Source organism: Convolutriloba macropyga, chromosome 1, assembly GCF_964194025.1.
Source record: "Convolutriloba macropyga chromosome 1, txConMacr16.3, whole genome shotgun sequence".
Classification (NCBI taxonomy): domain Eukaryota; kingdom Metazoa; phylum Xenacoelomorpha; order Acoela; family Convolutidae; genus Convolutriloba; species Convolutriloba macropyga.
In genome coordinates this window covers 50,955,164-50,976,788 of record NC_134468.1, presented here as the reverse complement: position 1 = coordinate 50,976,788, position 21,625 = coordinate 50,955,164, and the positions used below count along the sequence as shown (strand labels likewise).

The 21,625-nt window shown below is 36.1% G+C and overlaps 1 protein-coding gene across 3 annotated transcripts in view; it reads right to left on the bottom strand.

Annotated features, from left to right (window-relative positions):
* LOC142340177 (uncharacterized) overlaps window positions 1-21,625 on the bottom strand; it is a 172,538-nt gene that overhangs the window by 36,783 nt on the left and 114,130 nt on the right. For all 3 annotated transcript variants that reach the window (XM_075390683.1, XM_075390687.1, XM_075390694.1), the window contains 6 exons: window positions 19,856-20,125; window positions 16,286-16,492; window positions 13,037-13,164; window positions 12,246-12,369; window positions 11,171-11,630; window positions 8,358-8,520 (listed from right to left, as the gene is read on the bottom strand). In XM_075390683.1, coding sequence (XP_075246798.1) covers window positions 8,358-8,520; window positions 11,171-11,630; window positions 12,246-12,369; window positions 13,037-13,164; window positions 16,286-16,492; window positions 19,856-20,125 — 1,352 coding nt within the window. The remainder of the gene's footprint in view (window positions 1-8,357; window positions 8,521-11,170; window positions 11,631-12,245; window positions 12,370-13,036; window positions 13,165-16,285; window positions 16,493-19,855; window positions 20,126-21,625) is intronic.

The following is a 21,625-nucleotide window of genomic DNA, read 5'->3' as shown; positions in this document are numbered from 1 at the left end:
CAGCATATTTTTTCGTCTTCAGCAATCAAATTTCATTTTTTAAAAATCAACTTAGATGAGAAACACGTTGATAAATTACATGCAAAGATATTAGAAATATTAAACAAAAATATTAAACAAGATATTAAACAAGATATTAAACAATTAAACATATTAAACAAAGACATTAAACAAGAAAATTTCTGTCTTCAGAAGTCAAATTTCATTTTTTTTAAAAAAAATCAACTTAGATGGGAAACAAGTTGATAAATTACATGCAAAGATATTAAAAATATTAAACAAAAATATTAAACAAGATATTAAACAATTAAACATATTAAACAAAGATATAAAACAAGAAAATTTCTGTCTTCAGAAATCAAATTTCATTTTTTAAAAAAATCAACTTAGATGGGAAACAAGTTGATACATTACATGCAAAGATATTAAACATTCACGTGTCAACGCAAAGTAATCCCCAACTTGGCTAATTTACATTTTAATGTTTTTTTTTCAAATCATACATTTTGTTCAGAAAGTTGATAATCTGCCTTAAATTGCGGGAAAATGTTATTTGAACAATTAACTGCCCCAATGGTGGCGGTGTTACCCTCATCAATGACGTAATACTGTATCATTTAGAAGGTGGCCAAATGATGTTAATTAAGTTCAATCTAGCATAAAAAAGGGTAGGTTTTTCAGCAGATAAAAAGAGATAAAAATTTTTCAATAGATTTCTCAAATTTGAAGCAGTAAGCAGAAGAAAAATCACTACCAGAAACAAAACCAAAGCGCAATTTTCGTATGATTTTGCGGAACACAGTTCAACTATTTCAATAAAAAATACTTCTTTAACTTTTCAATAGTTGAACAGGCTTATTTACAAAGAATTAAGCAAGCACAAGGTTCAGAACTTCTTGTAAGGGCAAAGTACTTTCTTCTCCGGTAAGAAGGAAGATTTCCCGCTTCTTCCAGGACCAGTTGGAAATTGAAATATTAACTCTGAACTTAATACCAGTATTAAACAGAAAACGGGATTCAAAGTTTTTGAGAGGAGGGCGCTGCAGTAAACTTTGCAGAAGCAAAAATGCAGTTACGTTCTACATTAATATGTTCAGTTGATAGAAGGTGTGCATTTTGTAAATTGACAATTCATTTGTTGCGTTGATATTCATAATGGTGATGGCCCAAAAGCGTGAAAAGTTTAGTGTGACCGTTTTAGAAGTTGCAAAAGACACAGGCTGCAGATTTTGATTGAGAGGTTGACTAAATTTAAAATCTCAATTCAGGAAAGCGAAGTAGATCATACATCCGGTGCCAAGGGTAACCAAAACAAATTACTGGAAGTTGACGAGCAAATCGGTCAACCAATGTTAATGTTATTAACTCTAGAAAGTTTACCATTTAAATTTAAGGTTTTGGTAACCACGTGAAAATTTAGTCAAGATAATCAAAATTTTGACGACATAAAATGTGACTTGGATAATTCTGAATCTGACAACACTCAGAGCGACCAGAGGCAACTTTCTTCCATCGGTAATAAACAAGAAAATTTCTGTCTTCAGAAGTCAAATTTCATTTTTTAAAAAAATCAACTTAGATGGGAAACAAGTTGATAAATTACATGCAAAGATATTAAAAATATTAAACAAAAATATTAAACAAGACATTAAACAATTAAACATATTAAACAAAGATATTAAACAAAGAAAATTTCTGTCTTCAGCAATCAAATTTCATTTTATTTAAAAATCAACTTAGATGCGAAACAAGTTGATACATTACATGCAAAGATATTAAAAATATTAAACAAAAATATTAAACAAGATATTAAACAATTAAACATATTAAACAAAGATATAAAACAAGAAAATTTCTGTCTTCAGAAATCAAATTTCATTTTTTAAAAAAAATCAACTTAGATGGAAAACAAGTTGATACATTACATGCAAAGATATTAAACATTCACGTGTCAACGCAAAGTAATCCCCAACTTGGCTAATTTACATTTTAATGTTTTTTTTCAAATCATACATTTTGTTCAGAAAGTTGATAATCTGCCTTAAATTGCGGGAAAATGTTATTTGAACAATTAACTGCCTCAATGGTGGCGTTGTTACCCTCATCAATGACGTAATACTGTATCATTTAGAAGGTGGCCAAAACATGTTAATTAAGTTCAATCTAGCATAAAAAAGGGTAGGTTTTTCAGCAGATAAAAAGAGATAAAAATTTTTCAATAGATTTCTCAAATTTGAAGCAGTAAGCAGAAGAAAAAACACTACCAGAAACAAAACCAAAGCGCAATTTTCGTATGATTTTGCGGAACACAGTTCAACTATTTCAATAAAAAATACTTCTTTAACTTTTCAATAGTTGAGCAGGCTTATTTACAAAGAATTAAGCAAGCACAAGGTTCAGAACTTCTTGTAAGGGCAAAGTACTTTCTTCTCCGGTAAGAAGGAAGATTTCCCGCTTCTTCCAGGACCAGTTGGAAATTGAAATATTAACTCTGAACTTAATACCAGTATTAAACAGAAAACGGGATGCAAAGTTTTTGAGAGGCCTGTGAAAAACAATGCAACACAGGAGGCCAAGCTTAAAAATGTAGAGGGCGCTGCAGTAAACTTTGCAGAAGCAAAAATGCAGTTACGTTCTACATTAATATGTTCAGTTGATAGAAGGTGTGCATTTTGTAAATTGACAATTCATTTGTTGCGTTGATATTCATAATGGTGATGGCCCAAAAGCGTGAAAAGTTTAGTGTGACCGTTTTAGAAGTTGCAAAAGACACAGGCTGCAGATTTTGATTGAGAGGTTGACTAAATTTAAAATCTCAATTCAGGAAAGCGAAGTAGATCATACATCCGGTGCCAAGGGTAACCAAAACAAATTACTGGAAGTTGACGAGCAAATCGGTCAACCAATGTTAATGTTATTAACTCTAGAAAGTTTACCATTTAAATTTAAGGTTTTGGTAACCACGTGAAAATTTAGTCGAGATAATCAAAATTTTGACGACATAAAATGTGACTTGGATAATTCTGAATCTGACAACACTCAGAGCGACCAGAGGCAACTTTCTTCCATCGGTAATAACAATGTAAAACCAAAACCGAAATGTAACTTTTGCAGTAAACTTGGTCACAAAGAAAAGTTTCCACAAAAAGGAAGTGATCCGTCTGAATTGTTCTATATTTGGTGGTTTTCGCTAAAGGCTGTAGCAAATCTGAGCAGCCAAAAAAAGTTATGCAGTTTTTGTGATACGAAAACTCATGATCGAAGTGAGTGCAGAACACTCAAAAGTTGCGTCGGAGAGCGCTCTTTTTTACACATGTCAAGAGAAAGTAATGCAAACATGGTTATTCTAAATTTCGAAGGTATTTTTGCAAATCAAACATTTTGTTTCTAAAGTTCACAATCTGCCTTAATCGGTGCAAAATTGTTTTTTAACACTTAACCGCCTCACTAGTGGCATTGCTACCCCTATCAGTGACGTAAAAATGTAATTTGGCTTTGCAGAAGTGGCCACAGTTGGCTACAACCTGCTCATTAAGTGGCATCTAGCATAAAAGAAAGTTTTTCTGAAGATCATTTGAGATAATAAATATTTCAGAGTTTCCAAATTAAAGCTGTAAGCAGAAAAAAGCTATCACAAAAAAACCGTAGCGCAATTTTCATGGGATTTCGCAGAAACGATTTCAACCATTTAAAAAATTTTATTAGGTTTCGAATAGTTGAGCAATGTATTTACAAAAAGTTAAGCAATCACAAAAGTTTTTGAAAGGGTAAAAGTGTTTTCTTCTCCGGTAAGGATGAAGGTTTTCCGCTCCTTCCAGGACCAATTTGATGCTAATATGTTTACGCTGAAATTGCTTCCAGTACTAAACGGTAAATGGGATGCGAAGGCTTTTGAGGGCCTCTGAAACAATGCATTACAGGAGGCTAAACTTCATTTTTAAAGGAAACTGCAGCAAACTTTAAGGAAAAAAGCAGTTTTGTTCTAGATTAATTTATTCAGTTGATAGAAGGTGTGATTTTTACTAAATGGCAACGCTTCGGTAGTAGCAGGCTGCTGCTTAGGGATACTAGCATTAGGGGGTGACTGGAGTGTTTTTGTGTGCGTGTGTGTCTGTGTGTGTCTGTGTGGGTGTGATCGTGGGGAGGGGGTCAAGCGAAGGGGGTGGGGTCGCCCAGTCTAGATGAGATGTTGGTTCAAATCGAAAGGTGCAGGAGCGTGGACAATGGGAGTGATGAGAGGGGTTGATGACGGGGGCCCGGCGGCAGTGGGGCGGATGCCGGCTGGGGGTGTGGTGTGACTGAGGGGGCTCAAACTTTTAAGAATAGGAACCGCCCTTCACACTATTTGATAGCCTCCTTAAAACAGATTTGGTGAATCGCATTCTTAGTGCACATTACGGCTCATGGCTCTCTAAAAATATCTGAACCTATTCTGTATTGGACCCCATTGTCTTTTAGGCCCCCATTTTAAAAATTATAGAGCACGTTACTATGTAAAAATAGCACGTGTTCCTGATGCGTAAAAGATATAGGCCCATTAAGCTGGGGGGGGGGGGGGGCAAAACAAAAGAGATCCGAGAACTTAATGCCCCCCGGGCGCAACCTGTTAATCCGTTTTTGAGGACGAACAGTCAAATGGTTCCGTCGAAAAATCAGTCGAGCAAAAAATCGCAAGAAAAGGACTACAGTCAAATAGAAATGCTACAAATTTTGTTTGAGAGCAATCAGTTAAAAATTTAAGCTACTTCTCAAAGGCTTGATTCATTTGCCAAAATTGCATTTTGGTGCATTTTCAAGTACGCAAGCATTTTTCTTTTTCATACAAATACCTACTTTAAAGCAATTTTTGAAATTGCTTTCTGACTATTGGGAAGCAGAGAAATTTGCTGAAACAGTTTGCTAACAAGAGACGGAAGTTATTCGATTGAAAACATGACTTATTGGAAAGTAAAGTCCCACTTTTTAAAATACTATCTTGAATTTTTATGATCTCAATAACAAATACCGGAAAATTAAAACATTATTTGAAGAAAAAATTTTCCGCATAAGAATTCGCTGGGTCCTAGCGTTGCATAACCCTCACGGGTTATAGGCGCAGGACAATTTTTTGTGATTTATTGAGATCACAGCGACTAACAATCAAAATTATAAAGAAAATTTTGAACAGCCGAAAGCAGTGTTTTTTCAAGAAGGTGTTTAAACAAAAAAGGTGAACAACTAAAGGATGAAGATAACTTACCAGTATTCTGCTTGACCAATTAGTCGAAGACAATACAGTTCAGCAGTAAAAAAGTAATTAATTTCTGTCTCCAGCAATCAATTTCCATTTTTTAAATCAACTTAGATGGGAAACACGTTGATACATTATATGCAAAGACTTTCAACATTCACGTGTCAACGCAAAGTAATCGCCGACTTGGCTAATCTACATTTTAAAGTTTTTTTCAAAACATACATTGTGTTCAGAGAGTTGATAACCTGCCTTAAATTGCGGGAAAATGTTATTTGAACAATTAACTGTCTCAATGGTGGCGTTGCTACCCTTATCAATGACGTAATACTGTATCATTTCGAAGATGGCCACAGCTAGCTAAAACATGTTAATTAAGTTCAATCTAGCATAAAAAAGGGTAGGTTTTTCTGCAGATCAAGTGAGATAAAAACATTTTTAATAGATTTCTCAAAATTCAAGCAGTAAGCAGAAGAAAAAACACTACCACAAACAAAACCAAAGCGCAATTTTCGTAGGATTTTGCGGAACACAGTTCTTCCATTTCAATAATAAAGATTTCTTTAGTTTTTCAATAGTTGAGCAAGCTTATTTACAAAAAATTAAGCAAGCACAATGTGCAAAACTTCTTGAAAGGGCAAAGTATTTTCTTCTCCGGTAAGAATAAAGATTTCCCGCTTCTTCCTTGACTATTTGTAAATTAAAAAATTAACTCTGAAATTACTACCAGTATTAAATAGAAAACGGGATGCAAGTTTTTGGGAGGCCTCTGAAAAACAATGCAACACAGGAGGCCAAGCTTCAAAATGTAGCGGGCGCTGCAGTAAACTTTGCAGAAGCAAAAATGCAGTTACGTTCTACATTAATATGTTCAGTTGATAGAAGGTGTGCATTTTGTAAATTGACAATTCATTTGTTGCGTTGATATTCATAATGGTGATGGCCCAAAAGCGTGAAAAATTTAGTGTGACCGTTTTAGAAGTTGCAAAAGACACAGGCTGCAGATTTTGATTGAGAGGTTGACTAAATTTAAAATCTCAATTCAGGAAAGCGAAGTAGATCATACATCCGGGGCCGAGGATATACAAAACAAATTAGCGGAAGTTGACGAGCAAATTGGTCAACCAATGTTAATATTAATAACTCTAGAAGTTTTAACATTTAAATTTAAGGGTTTCGTAACCACGTGAAAATGTAGTCAAAATAATCAAAATTTTGACGACATAAAACGTGACTTGGATAATTTTGAATCTGACAACACTCAGAGCGACCAGAGGCAACTTTCTTCCATCGGTAATAACAATGTAAAACCAAAACCGAAATGTAACTTTTGCAGTAAACTTGGTCACAACGAAATGTTTCCACAAAAAGGAAGTGAAACCTATGAATTGTTGTATATTGGGTGGTTTTCGCTAAAGACTGTAGCAAACCTGAGCAGCCAAAAAAAGTTATGCAGTTTTTGTGATACGAAAACTTATGATCGAAGTGAGTGCAGAACACTCAAAAGTTGTGTGTTATCCTCGGAGAGCGCTCTTTTATTACAGAAGTAATCAGATGACAAAAAGGGCTTCTGGGTGCACTTATGCCAGTGTATATCGAAACTTCACCAGCAGTGTCGGATGTGCAAATAACACAGAACCAGATAAAAGAGAAAAAGTTACGGGAGAAAAGCAAAAGTACTTCGTCCCGAGCACTTTTTAAGTGCAACAAAAATACTTCCAAAGAAGAGCACATTTTATAGCCAAAGGCTACAGTCAACAGCAAGGGGTTGATCGTAGGGAAACAAACTCATCTACATCAATGTTCAGCACCATGGGCATTAACTCCAGAAATTTGCAACCTGTGGGGGGGGGGGGGACGAAAACAAATGGACATTAAGAGAGTCTAACCTAATGCACCTATCGAGGAAAAAGTATATATGCTTCATGCCGAAGGATTTGAGAAAGTTGACCTGAGTGGAGAAAAATTGGTATTAAGTTGAACAAAAGCATTTATGATTCGCAAAAAATTATAGCAATTGGTCCTGTACACTGAAAAACCATTTGCAACAAATGATGACTTTTTGTTTGTCAAAACCTGGCAAAGCGTATCATAAGCCAATGTTTTTTGGGTTTGAAGTTTGAACGTAATAATTATAAATTATCAATCAGTCAAGAGAGTTTGACACTCTTTTATTGGAATTTGGCATGTTCGAATGTGAATCAGTTTCCACGCCACCAGCAGAACAGCAATAATTTACAAATCGTGCTCAAATTAATGTATCACATGATGACGGCACGATATATCGCAGTCTCATTGGAAGTTTGAACGATCTAACCTTGTCTTCTAGACCTCATATTGCCAAGCTTCTCATTCCTTAAGTTCCTTTTTGGAATCATCAAAGATGGAACATTGGATAGCAAAGTAGTAGTGCAATGTTAACGGCTGGGCCGAGGTATATGCATGTGTTTCTGCTGCACACGATATGATGTATCTTAGTATTGAGTTAAATTCTACTGTTACTGCCAAACGTGCAACAATTTACTGAAAAAGAGTTGGCTCACAAGAGACAGAAGTTGCTGGATTGAAAACTATGCTGGATTGGACCTATTGTTAAAACACTCTTCCGAACTGTTTGGAACTCAATAACGAATATCGGATAAATGTAACCTGAAATCGAATGGTAACCGATGAACAATCTTATTTTTTATAGAAAAGTTTTTCCGCACATTAATTCCCTGGGCCCTACCGTCGCATAACCTTCACAATTTCCATTACGATTATTATTAAATATTTGGTCTTAAACAAATAATGAGTCGCCTTTAGTTTCAGCGAAAGTGTGGTAGTTCAATTAATACTTTCTATCGGTAGAGTAACAAAGAAAAATGAGACGCCAAATTTCCAGAACTAGCGTCTGTTTTGAACCTGAATTCGTTGCTAACACAAACCCGAGAGTCTTCATTCTCAGAGCAATGATTCTCGTTGCAATGAAACTGAACTTTTCATTTAACCATGATGCCTTTTGTACCACTATTTCTGAGTTTAAGTTTTAGAGTTTAAAAAATTGAGGGGTAAATTTAAAAATTAATAATCGACTGTTCAATAACCATCGGAATCGTAGTTTAGGTACAGTACAGTCTACTCTTACCTCACAATGCAGTCCAGAGAATCCGGGGTGACATTTACAGACATAATCGTTGATCTCGTCCTGGCAAGTCCCTCCATGAAAGCACTTGACTACTACGCAATCGTCAATAGGAACCTCGCATCTCTCACCCACGAATCCTGTGCCTGTGCAGGTGCAATGGTAGCTGAAACAGACCAACTTATTAAAAGTGATGTGGGCTTACAAGGCCAGGGGAGGGGAGAAATTATGCTTCTCCCCTCCCCTGGCCCTGTAAGCCCATATCACATTACTCAAGTTAAATGTCTAAAAACATTATTAAAAAAGCAAATCAAAATCACACATCGCCTATCATAAATACTCTATCACACATACCATTCAGTAAAGGTCAGACCGCATTCAGAGCAAAATCAACTTTAAGCTCCAATAATCAGAGTAGATGCTGACACTTTATATCAAATGCTGTGTTTAAATCAAATTTTGCGGTTTCCATTAAAACCTTTGTTTCGAAAACAACAAAAATTGCAGTCCATTTGGCGTCCATTACCTTATTTAACAGCAAATTTTTGTTAAGCGACAATTTTGGTTTTGCTGTGATTAAGGTGCGCTATGTTAAAGGAGCGCAATGAATTTGCATAAAACGAGCCTCTACAACCAAATCTTCTACAACAAAAGACAACCAAATCCCAAATTTATTTCCGAGTAAATTCATCCTTTTCCTCTCCTACTTGGGCTTGAACCCATGTCCCTCGTTTGACAGCCACAGGTAAAATCCCATGAGAGAAAGAAATGGAGAAAGAAAGAAAAGATAAAGTAATAAAAAAGAACGAAAAGAAGATATACGTAACAAAAAAACAAAGAAATAAAGAAGGGAAGAAAAAGACAACCAACTCCCCAATTTTTTATCCCAGTAAACGATGCATCCTTTTCCTCCACAACTCGGGATCGAACCCATGCCCCTCTCTTCACAGCCACAGGTCTAATCCATTGCGCTACCGACGCCTGTTACTGTTGTCTTTTGAACTGGATACATACGAAAAATATTGGTCAATTGCTTTTTGTATCGCTTGTTTTTGCTAAGCCGCATGCTTAATGAGCAAAAAAACATTCGCAGATCAGGCACTTAAGCATGGTCGCGTAGGCTGCAAGTTTAAGAATCGTTAAAACATGTGAAGATAGGAGCGTTGTTAAGCATTGCGTTCAAGTGCGACTTGCATTCAATATATTAGATATAGAAGAATCAATAAGAAGGGAAATAAAAAAGGGAGCAAGAGGCAACACAGTAGTGAATTAAAAACAAGATACAGCATTTTTGAGAAAGGCCATATTTTGCACCGACTCGGTCTCGAACCCATGCCTCTCGCTTCACATACCCAGGTCTAATATCTTGCACTACCGACGCCTGTTACTGTTGTCTATCCGTAGTGGCTACATACGAATATTGGTCGATGGCTTTTTGTCTCACTTGTTTTTGCTAAGCTGTATGCTTAATGAGCAGAAAAACATTTGCAGATCAGGCACTTAAGCATGGTCGTGTAGGCTGCATGTTTAAAGATCGTTAAAACAGGTGACTATAGGAGCGCTGTTAACCATTGCGTTCAAGTGCGACTTACATTTAATATAATAGATATAGAAGAATAAATAAGAAGGGAAATAAAGAAAGGAGCAAGAACGAAAAGAAGATTGACCATTTTTGAGCCAAAAAAAAACAGAAACTGGAGCGGTGATAATCGTTGCGTTCAAGTGCTCCTACTTGGGTGTTCCTACCCTACTTGGGCTCGAATCCATGACCCTCGTTTCACAGCCATAGTCTAATCCCCTTGCGCTACCGACTCCTGTTGCGGTTGCCTGTTGAACTGGCTACATACGCAAAGTTTTGGTCAATGGCTTTTTTGTCTCGCTTCTTTTTTGCTAAGCTGTATGCTTAATGAGCAAAACAAAATTGCAGATTAAACGCTTAAGCGTGGTGGTGTATGCTGCATGTTTAAGGGTCGTTAAACATGTGACGATAGTAGCGCTGTTAACCATTGCGCTCAAATGCAATTTACATTCAATATATTAGTTGAGGGGGAGAGAAAGAAATGGAGAAAGAAACAAAAGATGAAGGAATAAAGACATAACAAAAGGAATATATAATTTTAAAAAGCAAAGAAACGAAGAAGGGAAGAAAAAGACAACCAAATCCCAAATTTAATTCCGAGTACATTATACATCCTTTTCCTCCCCTACTTGGGCTTTATCCTATGTCCCTCGCCTGACAGCCACAGGTATAATCCCTTGCGCTATCGACGCCTGCTGCTGCTGTCAATCGGTACTGGCTACATAAGAAAAAATTTTTATGAATACCTTTTTTGTTTCGCTTGTTTTTGCTAAGCCGTATGCTAATGAGCAAAAAAAACATTTGCAGAGCAGGCTCTTAGGCATGATTGTGTGGGCTGCATTCTTAAGGATCGTTAAAACATGTGAACATAGGAGCGCTGCTTAACATTGCGTTCAAGTGCGACTTACATTTAATATATTAGATGCCTTTCCAGAGAAACTGCTTGTCTATCTAAGCAGACTGACTGATTCTATTGCTGTTAGACTATATTATTATGAAAACTAAGATTATTGTTAGTCATTTTCTTTGTATGAGAGCAATTTAAATTCAACTATAAAAAATTCAGATTTTCAGTAGTGCTGATTCGAACATTTTAAAACGAACTCTATTTAGCCTGTTTTAAATCAGCAAATTCGGGTCTAGAACTTCGTATGTGTGAGATACAATAACGACAAACAAGACAGACAAGTTTCAAAATTCTGATAATGAAAGTAATGCTATATGAGGGAAGACTTACGCATTGATTCCGTCAGTACATACACCACCATTCTGACAAGGCCGAGTACTGCACTCGTTGATGTCAGTCTGGCAATTGGAGCCAGTGTAGCCTGGCTTACACTCACACTCATATCCACCCACTTGATCGACACACACTCCGTTGTTCACACACAGATTAGGGTCACACTCATTTATATCATGATCACAATCCTTCCCAGTGTACCCATCCTCGCAGAGACATTTGTAATCGTTGATTAAATCAGTACAGTTTATTGCATGATCGCATGGGTTGGGGATGCATTCGTCGACTTCTCTCTCGCAGAAGTCGCCGGTGAAGCCTACGGGACATTGCTCACAAGAGAAGCCATTGACCTTGTCTTCACAAGATCCGCCGTTGCATGGGTTATCAATGCAATCGTCTATGTCAATTTCACACTGAGTCCCCTCGTAGCCAGCGTTACACGAACAGTTGTAGCTCCCTATTAACAGCCACTCTGTGAGAGCCTAATTCCTCAATCAATTATTTCTGACCTTTGTTCATTATTCATACATTCAACACCTGATCCTAAATATTACAGATAGCTTTCACATTTTAGTTTTAAGTTGCAGTAAAATTTTTGTTCGTTTGCTCCCGTGAACAGGAAAAAAGATAGACTGGAAACAGTGTTCTTAATCCTGCATCTTGCATAACATCTTGAAAAATAAAGCCAGGCCTACAGGTTATATATAAAGTTATTTAAGATCTCTTGCAAAACAACCAGAGAACGAGATCTTTCGCAACCTCTTCCAAGGCAACCCTTAATCATACAAAATCATAAAAGATGACCTTTCATCTCCAAATTTTTATATTTCTACAGTATTATCTTTTGCCCAGCAAGATCTCAAAGGATAATTTCTTTTATCAACTCCTATCTTGACTAGGGATTCTTATAACGCTCAAATTTTATAGCTTTTGTTCAATTGCTTTATTTTGAAATACTTTATATCAACGTAAGGCTGAACATCTCAAAATAGTCGTCATGTTTCTCGATTTAAATATTTAGACAAGACCCCGTTGGACCTTAGAATTGATCAAAAGGCGTCACTGCAATTACCTTCTACGTCGTTGCATGCTCCATGTTTGCAGGGGTTCTGAGGACCACTGCACTCATTTATATTTTGTTTACATTCATCCCCTTCAAAGCCATCAGGACACGCACACAGGAAACCTTGCGATTGCTGCAAACATAATTCCTTACTAAAAAGGAGTGACATATTGGAACTGGGGCACCATTTGTTTTAGTTCTCTCCTCTTTAGTCTTAAAATAAAAAGTAAAATTAATTGCAAGTTTTGTTGTCCAAAATGTCAAGTTCACTACTAAAGGTGAACGAACCGTTAATTTTTCAACTATTAAAAATATTCTTATTCTCAGGTTTCTCCAAAGTACAGTTCCGCTACGCTAATTCTAAACCCAGTAATGCATCATATTATTTTACTTCAAGTTGATTTAAACTATCTGCTTAAACTCTTATAATTGAGTGAAATAAAATAACGGATTATGCATTCAGTGTTTTAATGTCACCTGTGTTTTTTTTCGTTGTGTCATAAACTCTGTAGCTGCTAACGAGAACTAGTCCTTCAAGCTTTCCATTTTAATTTATGAGCCTGAGTAATGAGGAAAATTAACGATTCTTGCTATGAGTATAAACATGTATTTGAATTAGCTTCTTGAAAATCTTGCAACAATTGATCAAAACTCTTCGCGTATTTTAAAAAACGAATTTATGGATCACTTGAACTATGCAACATTTTTTTAATCATCGAAGACAGTCACGTAAGTCACATTAAAAGATTGTACCACAAATTAAAAAGTAGATCAATTAGAATAAAACAAATAGCACTAACTGTGGGATCATTGTTGCACTTTTTTCCATCTAGGCAACGGACATCAGGTGCGCACACCTGTACGATATCGGAGCAATTCTTTCCCTCGTAGAAAGTTCCTGCGCAATCACAGTTGTAAGTTGTTCCTCCTAAAAACAGCACGGCACTTACTTTGAGAAATTATCCGTCAACTAAAAGCAGTTCACAGTTATCAAAATATACCTGGCCGATTACCGGAAAATAACCGCCGTTGATTCCCAAAACCCCCATTGGGATCGAAAAAAAACAGAACATGAAAATTGATTTTCGTTTTAAAATGATAACTTTATTTTAATTCGCTGTTTGACATGTACCTTAATGAGAGGACACAGGGGGTTAGTATCAATACCAATAAGCATTAGAGATGGCAACTAAGACTTATCAGAACAAAGTTTAAGTAGCGGGCATCTAAAATTGGGCTTTATCCCGTTTCGATTAATTTTGATTTCGTTTTTTTAACTCCGTTCATCTCAGATTCGTTTATTGAGCAAATGCTGTTTACAAGAACTTTGAGCCGCAACAGTGGGAAGGGGGTCTTTGGATGCACGGGGCCTGAACAATGTGCAGGGGTGTGGATTGAGGGAGGGGGGGTTGTTGTGGGGGGGGTCAACCTCTGGAAACCACCCTTCACACCATAAACATAAGGCTCCACAACAATTTCTGCGAAACGCATACTTAGAGACAAGTGAGCTGAAAGGCTCTAAGGGAGCTCAATACCCGCTGGGCGCTAATTGTTTATCCCGTTTTGGGACGAAAAGTCAAATGAGCCAGACGAAATATCGGTCAAGCGAAAAGACGCACAAAAAAAAAGATCAAAATGACTAATATAATTGCTATAAACTTCACTTGAGAGCAATTAAAAACCATTAATCCAAATAAAAAACAAGTTACATCACTATAGCATTCAATTTGAAATAACAAACTGAGGAAAGAAATCAGAAGCATAATGAGAAATGTGATAACATCTTCTAAGAAACTTTTAACAAGTTGCTTCTCTGAAACCACTGTTCATAACACAGTTTCCAAAATAAATAGCATATCTCCAACAAATGACTATCATGTAGTAGAACAAAACAAACGAAAATCGAAAAAGAAGAAAAAACAAGAAAATGCATTGTGCACAAACATTAAGCCCAAAAGCTCAACAACACTTGAAAAAATAAGCCAACATAGCTGGCAGATTGATAGAAAAAAGCCGCAAAAAGCTTTTTAGATCTGCAGTCTCAGATAGATAGTGAATCAGAACAAAAATTTTTTTAACTATATGCTGAGATGCTATACTTTGATTATGAATCAGTTAAAGTTATTGCTTCTTTTAGCTGCTCTCAAATAATCGAAAATTAGAAAAATACGCACTCAGTCTGGAAGTAGTTTTTGAGAACGAGGTGAGTCACTCGTGACCAAAATTTTAATCACGCAAAAGAACACAAAACTAGCTCCAATATGAGCGAAAACTTACGTCACATACGCAATTCAAAGGAAATTTCATGACCAAAAAGCAGTTTTGAAGTGATTGCGACGTCATATGTTTGTAACAAAAATCATGACAAACTTGAAAAAAACCAAGATAAGGAAAAAATAGCCCCAGCTATCGCTATGCGGCTATTAAAAACTAAAATCTGTTGCAAAAGTAGAATTGGTTCATGTTTTCAATGAACATCTGGCCTTTAATTCTCTGCTTCCTTTAATTTTTCACAAACCTTTAATGGTTTGAGAAAGTAGAATTGATTCAAGTTTTCAATGAACATCTGGCCTTTAATTCTCTACTTCCTTTGATTTTTCTCAAACCTTTAATTTTTCTCTGCTTAGTACGAATACCCCTAGAAAACTGTAAATAAGCAATTGGCTCTAAAAATGATTCTCAAAGCCAGAAAAAAAGAATCGGGCAAAAAACAAAAATAGATACAAAATTGACTTGAATTTAGTCAACTTTCTTCCACAAAAAATTTTTTCATCCGACTTTCTTCCACAAAACGAATACCCCTAGAAAACTGTAAATAAGCAATTGGCTCTAAAAATGATTCTCAAAGCCAGAAAAAAAGAATCGGGCAAAAAACAAAAATAGATACAAAATTGACTTGAATTTAGTCAACTTTCTTCCACAAAAATTTCTTCACAAAAAATATCAACCGAATTAAAAGGTCATCCAAACTAAAATGAAACCTAATTAAAACCAGAAAAATAACACGAAACGGTATAAACATGAAAAAGAATGCAAAAACAAAACGTGTCTAAAACGCAGAAATCACGAAAATATTTGACGAATATTAAATGGTTCAGGTGGTCAAAAAAGGAACCAAAACGTACAATTACTCGTTAATATAGGTTATAAAAACCACTTCACTCGAAAAAGTTTAGTTAAAACTAAAAAACCCGCACGTGATAAAAAAAAATAGCTCGCTTAGCAAAATTTGCTCACCTACTGTCTTCACTGCCTCTTAAAAATGTAGTATGGTAAAAAAAATCGCTTTCTCTTCACCCTGCTCTTCAATTCGTCCAGTCGTTTGACCTAAACACTTAGTTTTCACGAGTGAAATTGACTTTTTTCTACTGTTTTTAATACACTCCACAAATTTATCGATCAAAAAAGACGCTCCACCAATACTCCTCTTCGAGTCGTTAAAAATTAGGAGTGCAATATTAGCCGGCAGAGAAGATGAGGTCGGCTATTAAAATTAAACAGACTAACGTTGGATGAATTGCTCTCGACCGACAGATGGGGGCAATTTAATTTACAGGTTGCGTAGCTTAGAAATGTTTTATGAGTGCAAAAAAATTCCCCACTGGGGTTCAAATCCAGACCCCCATGTCGGCTCATCTTAACTATACAGCTACAACATCTTTAATTTCGTTTTGCTCACAATCCACTTAACCAACTTAGATCAATCAACAATGAAGAACAAAAGTGTGAAAAGTCAATCAAGGAGTCAAAGAATATTCTAGAGTAAAAGCGCAAAAGCGTCAAGCAAAAATTTCACATAAAAAAGACACACACGTTTACAATAATTGCTTTACACTTCGTTCGAGAGGAAATAAAAAGGATGGTTGACGACATCCGCTTGTGTGTGGGATCTAGGGGCAAGGGCAACAGATTTCTTTCACTTCTCTGTCACTTTGAAAACATTAATGAACAAACTCCTGAAATAGACAGGGCGCCAATTGGTTACTGTCCAGCAGATCGCAGAAATCAGAGGCAACAAAAGTCGCGCAATACAAATCCTGAGGACGAACCGCCATTGGTGTTGGTTGTGGTGCAGGGTGCTCCATTGTGACATGGGTTATCATGGACACAGATGTCATAGTTCGTATCACATCTGTCACCAGTGAAGCCTTGATTGCACAAACAGCTGAACTCTGCCAATTCATCAACACACTGTCCATTGTCACCGCACGCACTGTTACCAACACATCTGTCCACATTTTCGGTGCAGTTTTGTCCTGAAATACGAATCGAGTCAATGAAGAAGTTCTGTTTATCATGATCGACTTCTAGATTTTGTGTGATCTGAATTGCTCCCATTCCGCAATTAAATCGGTTGTCAGTAGAAAGCCGATTGTAATTACGAAAAAAAGACGTCATCCCTTAGTGGTTAAAGTCGCATCAGGCGCAGGCTCGAATCCTACCCAGGGGTGTTCTTTATCAACCCGTCTGATTGAAATTTTCCCGATTATCGGTCTAGAGCAACTCATTCAAAAGTTAGTCGATATTTTAAAATCGATTGTTTTCTCTTGGTATTCAAACAAAAATTGATTAACCGCTCAGTACAATTGAGAAACTTGGGGCAGAATGAGTAAAGGAGACAAACCTAGAAATGTCAAAACGAATTCACACAAAACTTCGAACAAGCAGCTAAATTGCATAAAGTAAAAAAAACATAGCAGGACAAGTCCTGATCCACAATCTAAAAATTTGAATGGAAGTAAACACTCCACTATCTGACCAGCCGACCAAATGATCATTACAAACCAAAAAGACGAACATAGTTTTGCAACTTAAGAGAAAATCAATAACGGCTTTTAAAATGTGTACACCTCCAAAATAAGCGTGTTGAATATCATACTTTTCAAAAGAAAATGTCAGAAGGTAAGGTAAAAACTTGTAATCAAAGACAAAACTTGCTTCATATATAGACAAGCATATACAGGCAGAAAGAGGCAAAAACAAAGCAGTTAAAACTAAAAGTTAACTACAAGTTTCCTGATAATGTCTTCAGGCAAAATTGTGATGCTATTAAGTACGAATAAAGGCAGCGCTAACAGTAAAAAAAATGACTGCAAATATTCAGGACATTTAAATGACCAAAAAAATTTCAAAATCATTGCATATTTGTCCACTTAAGTCCGTCATCAAAACCAATTCTTCCTTGCTGAAATATACTACATAACTAACTTGAGGGTTGGCAGAAAACTGTTTGCAGAAACAAGGTACAAACAGAGGAAAAAAGAAACTTAAAATTGTATAAATCAGCCAAAATTACATAAATTTTGTCAAAGTTATTGAGTCCATTGTCCACAGCCTCGTGTTAACTGCACCTGACTAAAAGTCTGTTGTCACAGTTTCGGTTCTCTTCCATCTACTTATAGCCTTTTAGGTCATTGGCCTCTCCCGATATGTTTGCTTAACCATGCTGCTCAAGGCGGCTCTTAAACATGCGCTTCGAGAGGCTCCTTAAACACGCAAAAATTGTGTCCCATTTGAGAGCTCACGCGTTTAATATATAGGAAGGATAGGATTAATTTAGTTGTTCACTTGATAAATTCATTTTTTTCTGATCGCGAAAATTGCATTGCAATTAATTTATTTTTCTCATTTCGTTTGTATGACTGTTCATTGTTGTGAAATAAAGAAATGTAATGTAAAACTCTACATGTAAAATTTTACAAGAGATACAAAAGAGACAGGATTGTAAATCGGCGACGTCGGGACATGATTAGCCATCGCATATTAGTGAGCCTCCTTATTATAGATCTATTTTAAAGAAACCGTAGGCAATAAAACAAAGTTAAAATTGCAAATAGTTATAATAAAAGACAAGATACAAGCCATTATGAACACTGAATTTCATACGAAAAAGCAAAAACTGCAAAGCCAAATTGAAGGAAAAAATTTAAAAAAATAGACAATCTATCACAATGGCCGTAATTTCAAAACAAGAGAAGACACGTAAAAAATGAACCACATAAAATAATAAAAATGTTACAATCAATCGTTTCGTCTTGATTTCTTTAATATTCGGAAAATGAAACTGAAGTACCAAACTATTAATGAGGGAATCAGGTGCTTCAAGAAATGTCAGCCAAAAATAGCCGTTAGAACATGTTAAGATTGGCGATCAAGCATTCTGCTCAGTGACCGTGTCGGCGTTGAAGTCGTACATAGATATAGTTGCTGAACAGTAGTGGAATTATAGAGAAAACGATCTTAAAAATCAAGAAAACTGCCTCTAATATCTACATTTTTTGTTCCTTCCGATAAAAACCACTTTCTCATCTCTCTACTTGTTATTTTTTCAGCAAGTTTGCCCTTAATATTTGTTGTACTCATTCCCTTTTCCCAAAACACTAGATAACTTATCCAATAAAAAAGATGCTCCGCCAATCTACAGATAGTTCACACAATGCAATTCAAATTCATTGAATTAATGAAAGACCGCGTGACCAATAACAATAACCTTAGCTATCGCTTCGTGGCTATTGTTAAAGCAAAGAGCAGTAGATGCTGGCTGAATTCTTTTCCTAATTTCAATTATTGACAGCAATTATACAGCTGTGAAAATCAACCCAGAAGCAAAATCAAAAACGAACGATCTACTTTAAATATATACAAGATATCTAGCAGGCCCACTAAAGCATCATAGGAAAGTCATTTAAAGGAATAGATGGTTTCAAAGAAGTTTGGAGATCTGTTTCGCACAAATGCGCGCTCGAAACCATACGCCTCCTTTAACAGCCGTATGTCTTACTGCTTACGCTACCGATGCGTATTGTTTGCGTCTATTACCATATTTACCATCAATTTTTTGTTCGACTTTTTAACCTCCGGTATATTGGATGTTTAAAGAGCGCTCAGACTTGTGCAGATGGATATGGGGCTTCTACATGTGGCAGAGCGCATCTCAAAACGAATGTACTATGTCCGGCTGCATGTTGAAGGAGCGTTAAAAGGTTCGAAGATTAGGAACTTATACCTGGTGATATAGCATTCGACTTACATCTAATATAGTAGATAGGTAGATACATAGATAGATAGCAGATAGAAAAATATTACAACAAAAAAGAAAAAAAGAATTATAGAGAAAGAACAACAGACAAATAGACTAGAAGACAGATGATGATGAAAAACAACAATTACTAATTCTTGAGCCAAGAAAACAGGAGCCATTTTTGGTACCAACTCGGTCGCGAGTCTCTCTTCATAAAAACCACAAGTCTAAACCCTTACGCTACCGAAGCTTAATGCTTATGTCTAGTGCACTTTCTATATCAACAAATGCCTTTTGGTCGATGCCTTTTTTGGCTCGCTTGCTTCTGCTGTGCTCCATGCCTAATGAATGCAAAATTTGGGCAGATTGGGAGCTTTAATATGGAGGTTTAGCGCATCTCAAAACGCATTTATTACCCTAGGCTCCTCGCTTAAGAACCCTTAAAACGTGTAAAGATAGAAGCGCTATTAATCATTGCGCTCAAGTGCGACTTATATTATTATAATCGATGGTTGAAATGGGATTAAAACAAGACAAAATATGCCAAAAGCGAAGTACTCAAACAGTATTTTGATGAGATAAATCGTTATGACATTACCTGTCCAGTCGTTGTTACACGAGCAGATGTAGCTTCCATCATTGTCTGTACAGGAACCACCATTTGCACACGGCTCAATTCTCTCACACTCGTTCACATTTGAATCACACCTTCTACCCTCCCAGCCAGGTAAGCAAGTACAGGTAAAATAGGATTGGGAAGTTCCCTCCTCATCTGAGCCAATGATGACATTCGTGCACTCTCCGTTATTGCACGGGTTCACTTGCGCACACACATCGAACACCTCCGAACAGTCAGCACCTTGGAATCCTATCAGATACAATAGTACTATCAGGATTAGAGATAAAAACCATGTATAGTTCAACACTGTTTGATATCTGGTGGTTGAAGTAAAATCTTTCTTCATCTAGTAACGCAAAGCTTAGAGAGAGACCTGTTTAAAGTGATCAGAAAGGGAGATAAGAGAATCAAAATGTTGATCTAAAATACTGACTGGGAAGAATAACTTTTCCAAGGAAAACTGAAGCAACGATAACATTAGTCATCCTATTGTTCCAATTAAGGAAGAACATAGACAATATTTTCAGTTCAATTATCAAGTCTCCAAGCTTGTTGGAAATAGAATAGCTGTTATTTAAGTTAACCGAGTGTGGGATATAGAACTTTGTTGATAAAATAATGGTCTACAACTATCGAGCCATGAACGAATTATCCACAGATTGCTATTGCAACTTTCGTAAACAAAAAGCCTCCTTTATATATAGTCTGTCCCATAAAGTTGAAATAAGCGAACGTTCGAAAAACGCCAAAAACGTGCAATTGAGCATCAATGCCCATTTGAATGCTAACGTTTTCTCTATTAAGTTTTAATTCATCATGTTTTTTCTACATGTTTTAATTTGAACTTTGACCTTTGAACTCTAATCTGTGGCTTTTGAAACGTTCGCTTATTTCAACTTTCTGGGACACGCTATAGCTTATTTGCTTGACCAGGTTTTTTTCATAGCGTGACGTAAAAGTGGTCCAAACGTTCAAATGCGTGCACGAATTTTCACCAATGACCTAAAATAAAAGGTCAGTGACTGAAAAAAATACATAAGTCGCACTATCGTTGAAGAGAGTAAAATAGGTATAAATAGGGCTAATTTGGTCTATTTTCAGCAACAAAAGAATTTTCCAAATTTTCAGTCTTCAAAGATTAGAAAAAAATGCATTTTTGAAATCTTTGAAGCGATGTCAAAGACATGTTTAATTCAAAGAATGTTTTACAACAGGCGATAAATCAATCATTATAAGCAAACCACGCGTGAAAAGCTAATTAAAGTCAGCACACCAAATATGGAAAACAGTCTTTTCAAGCTGCAAACGACAGAGTTGTGAAATGCATTATTCATAACGAAATGTAAAATTTTCAACAAAAGATACAAGGTTCATTATTGATATTTCCCCTTTCTATTTCGAATGAAAAACAAACATCGCAGATATTTCTTTCTACATGAAGCAACTAACAGTACATAATTCAGTGTTGAGGCTTACGCCGGTTTTAGCAGAAACTAAACAACGAGCGTATAGATGCCTTGAAGAAGCTTAAATAACGCATGGAAAAATAGTATCAAGAACAGACCGGTTTTAATTGCTTGGCTCAAAATGGTGCCATATCCTATCTAATTCCTACATCAGTTGACAAACACGACGCTATAATTCATAAATGGTAAAAACAGTGTTCATTTCGAAACATAAACAACGCTTTTTTATACAAAAAGGCTGAAAACAAACAAATGAGAACAAAGGGAAATATAAACCATGCAA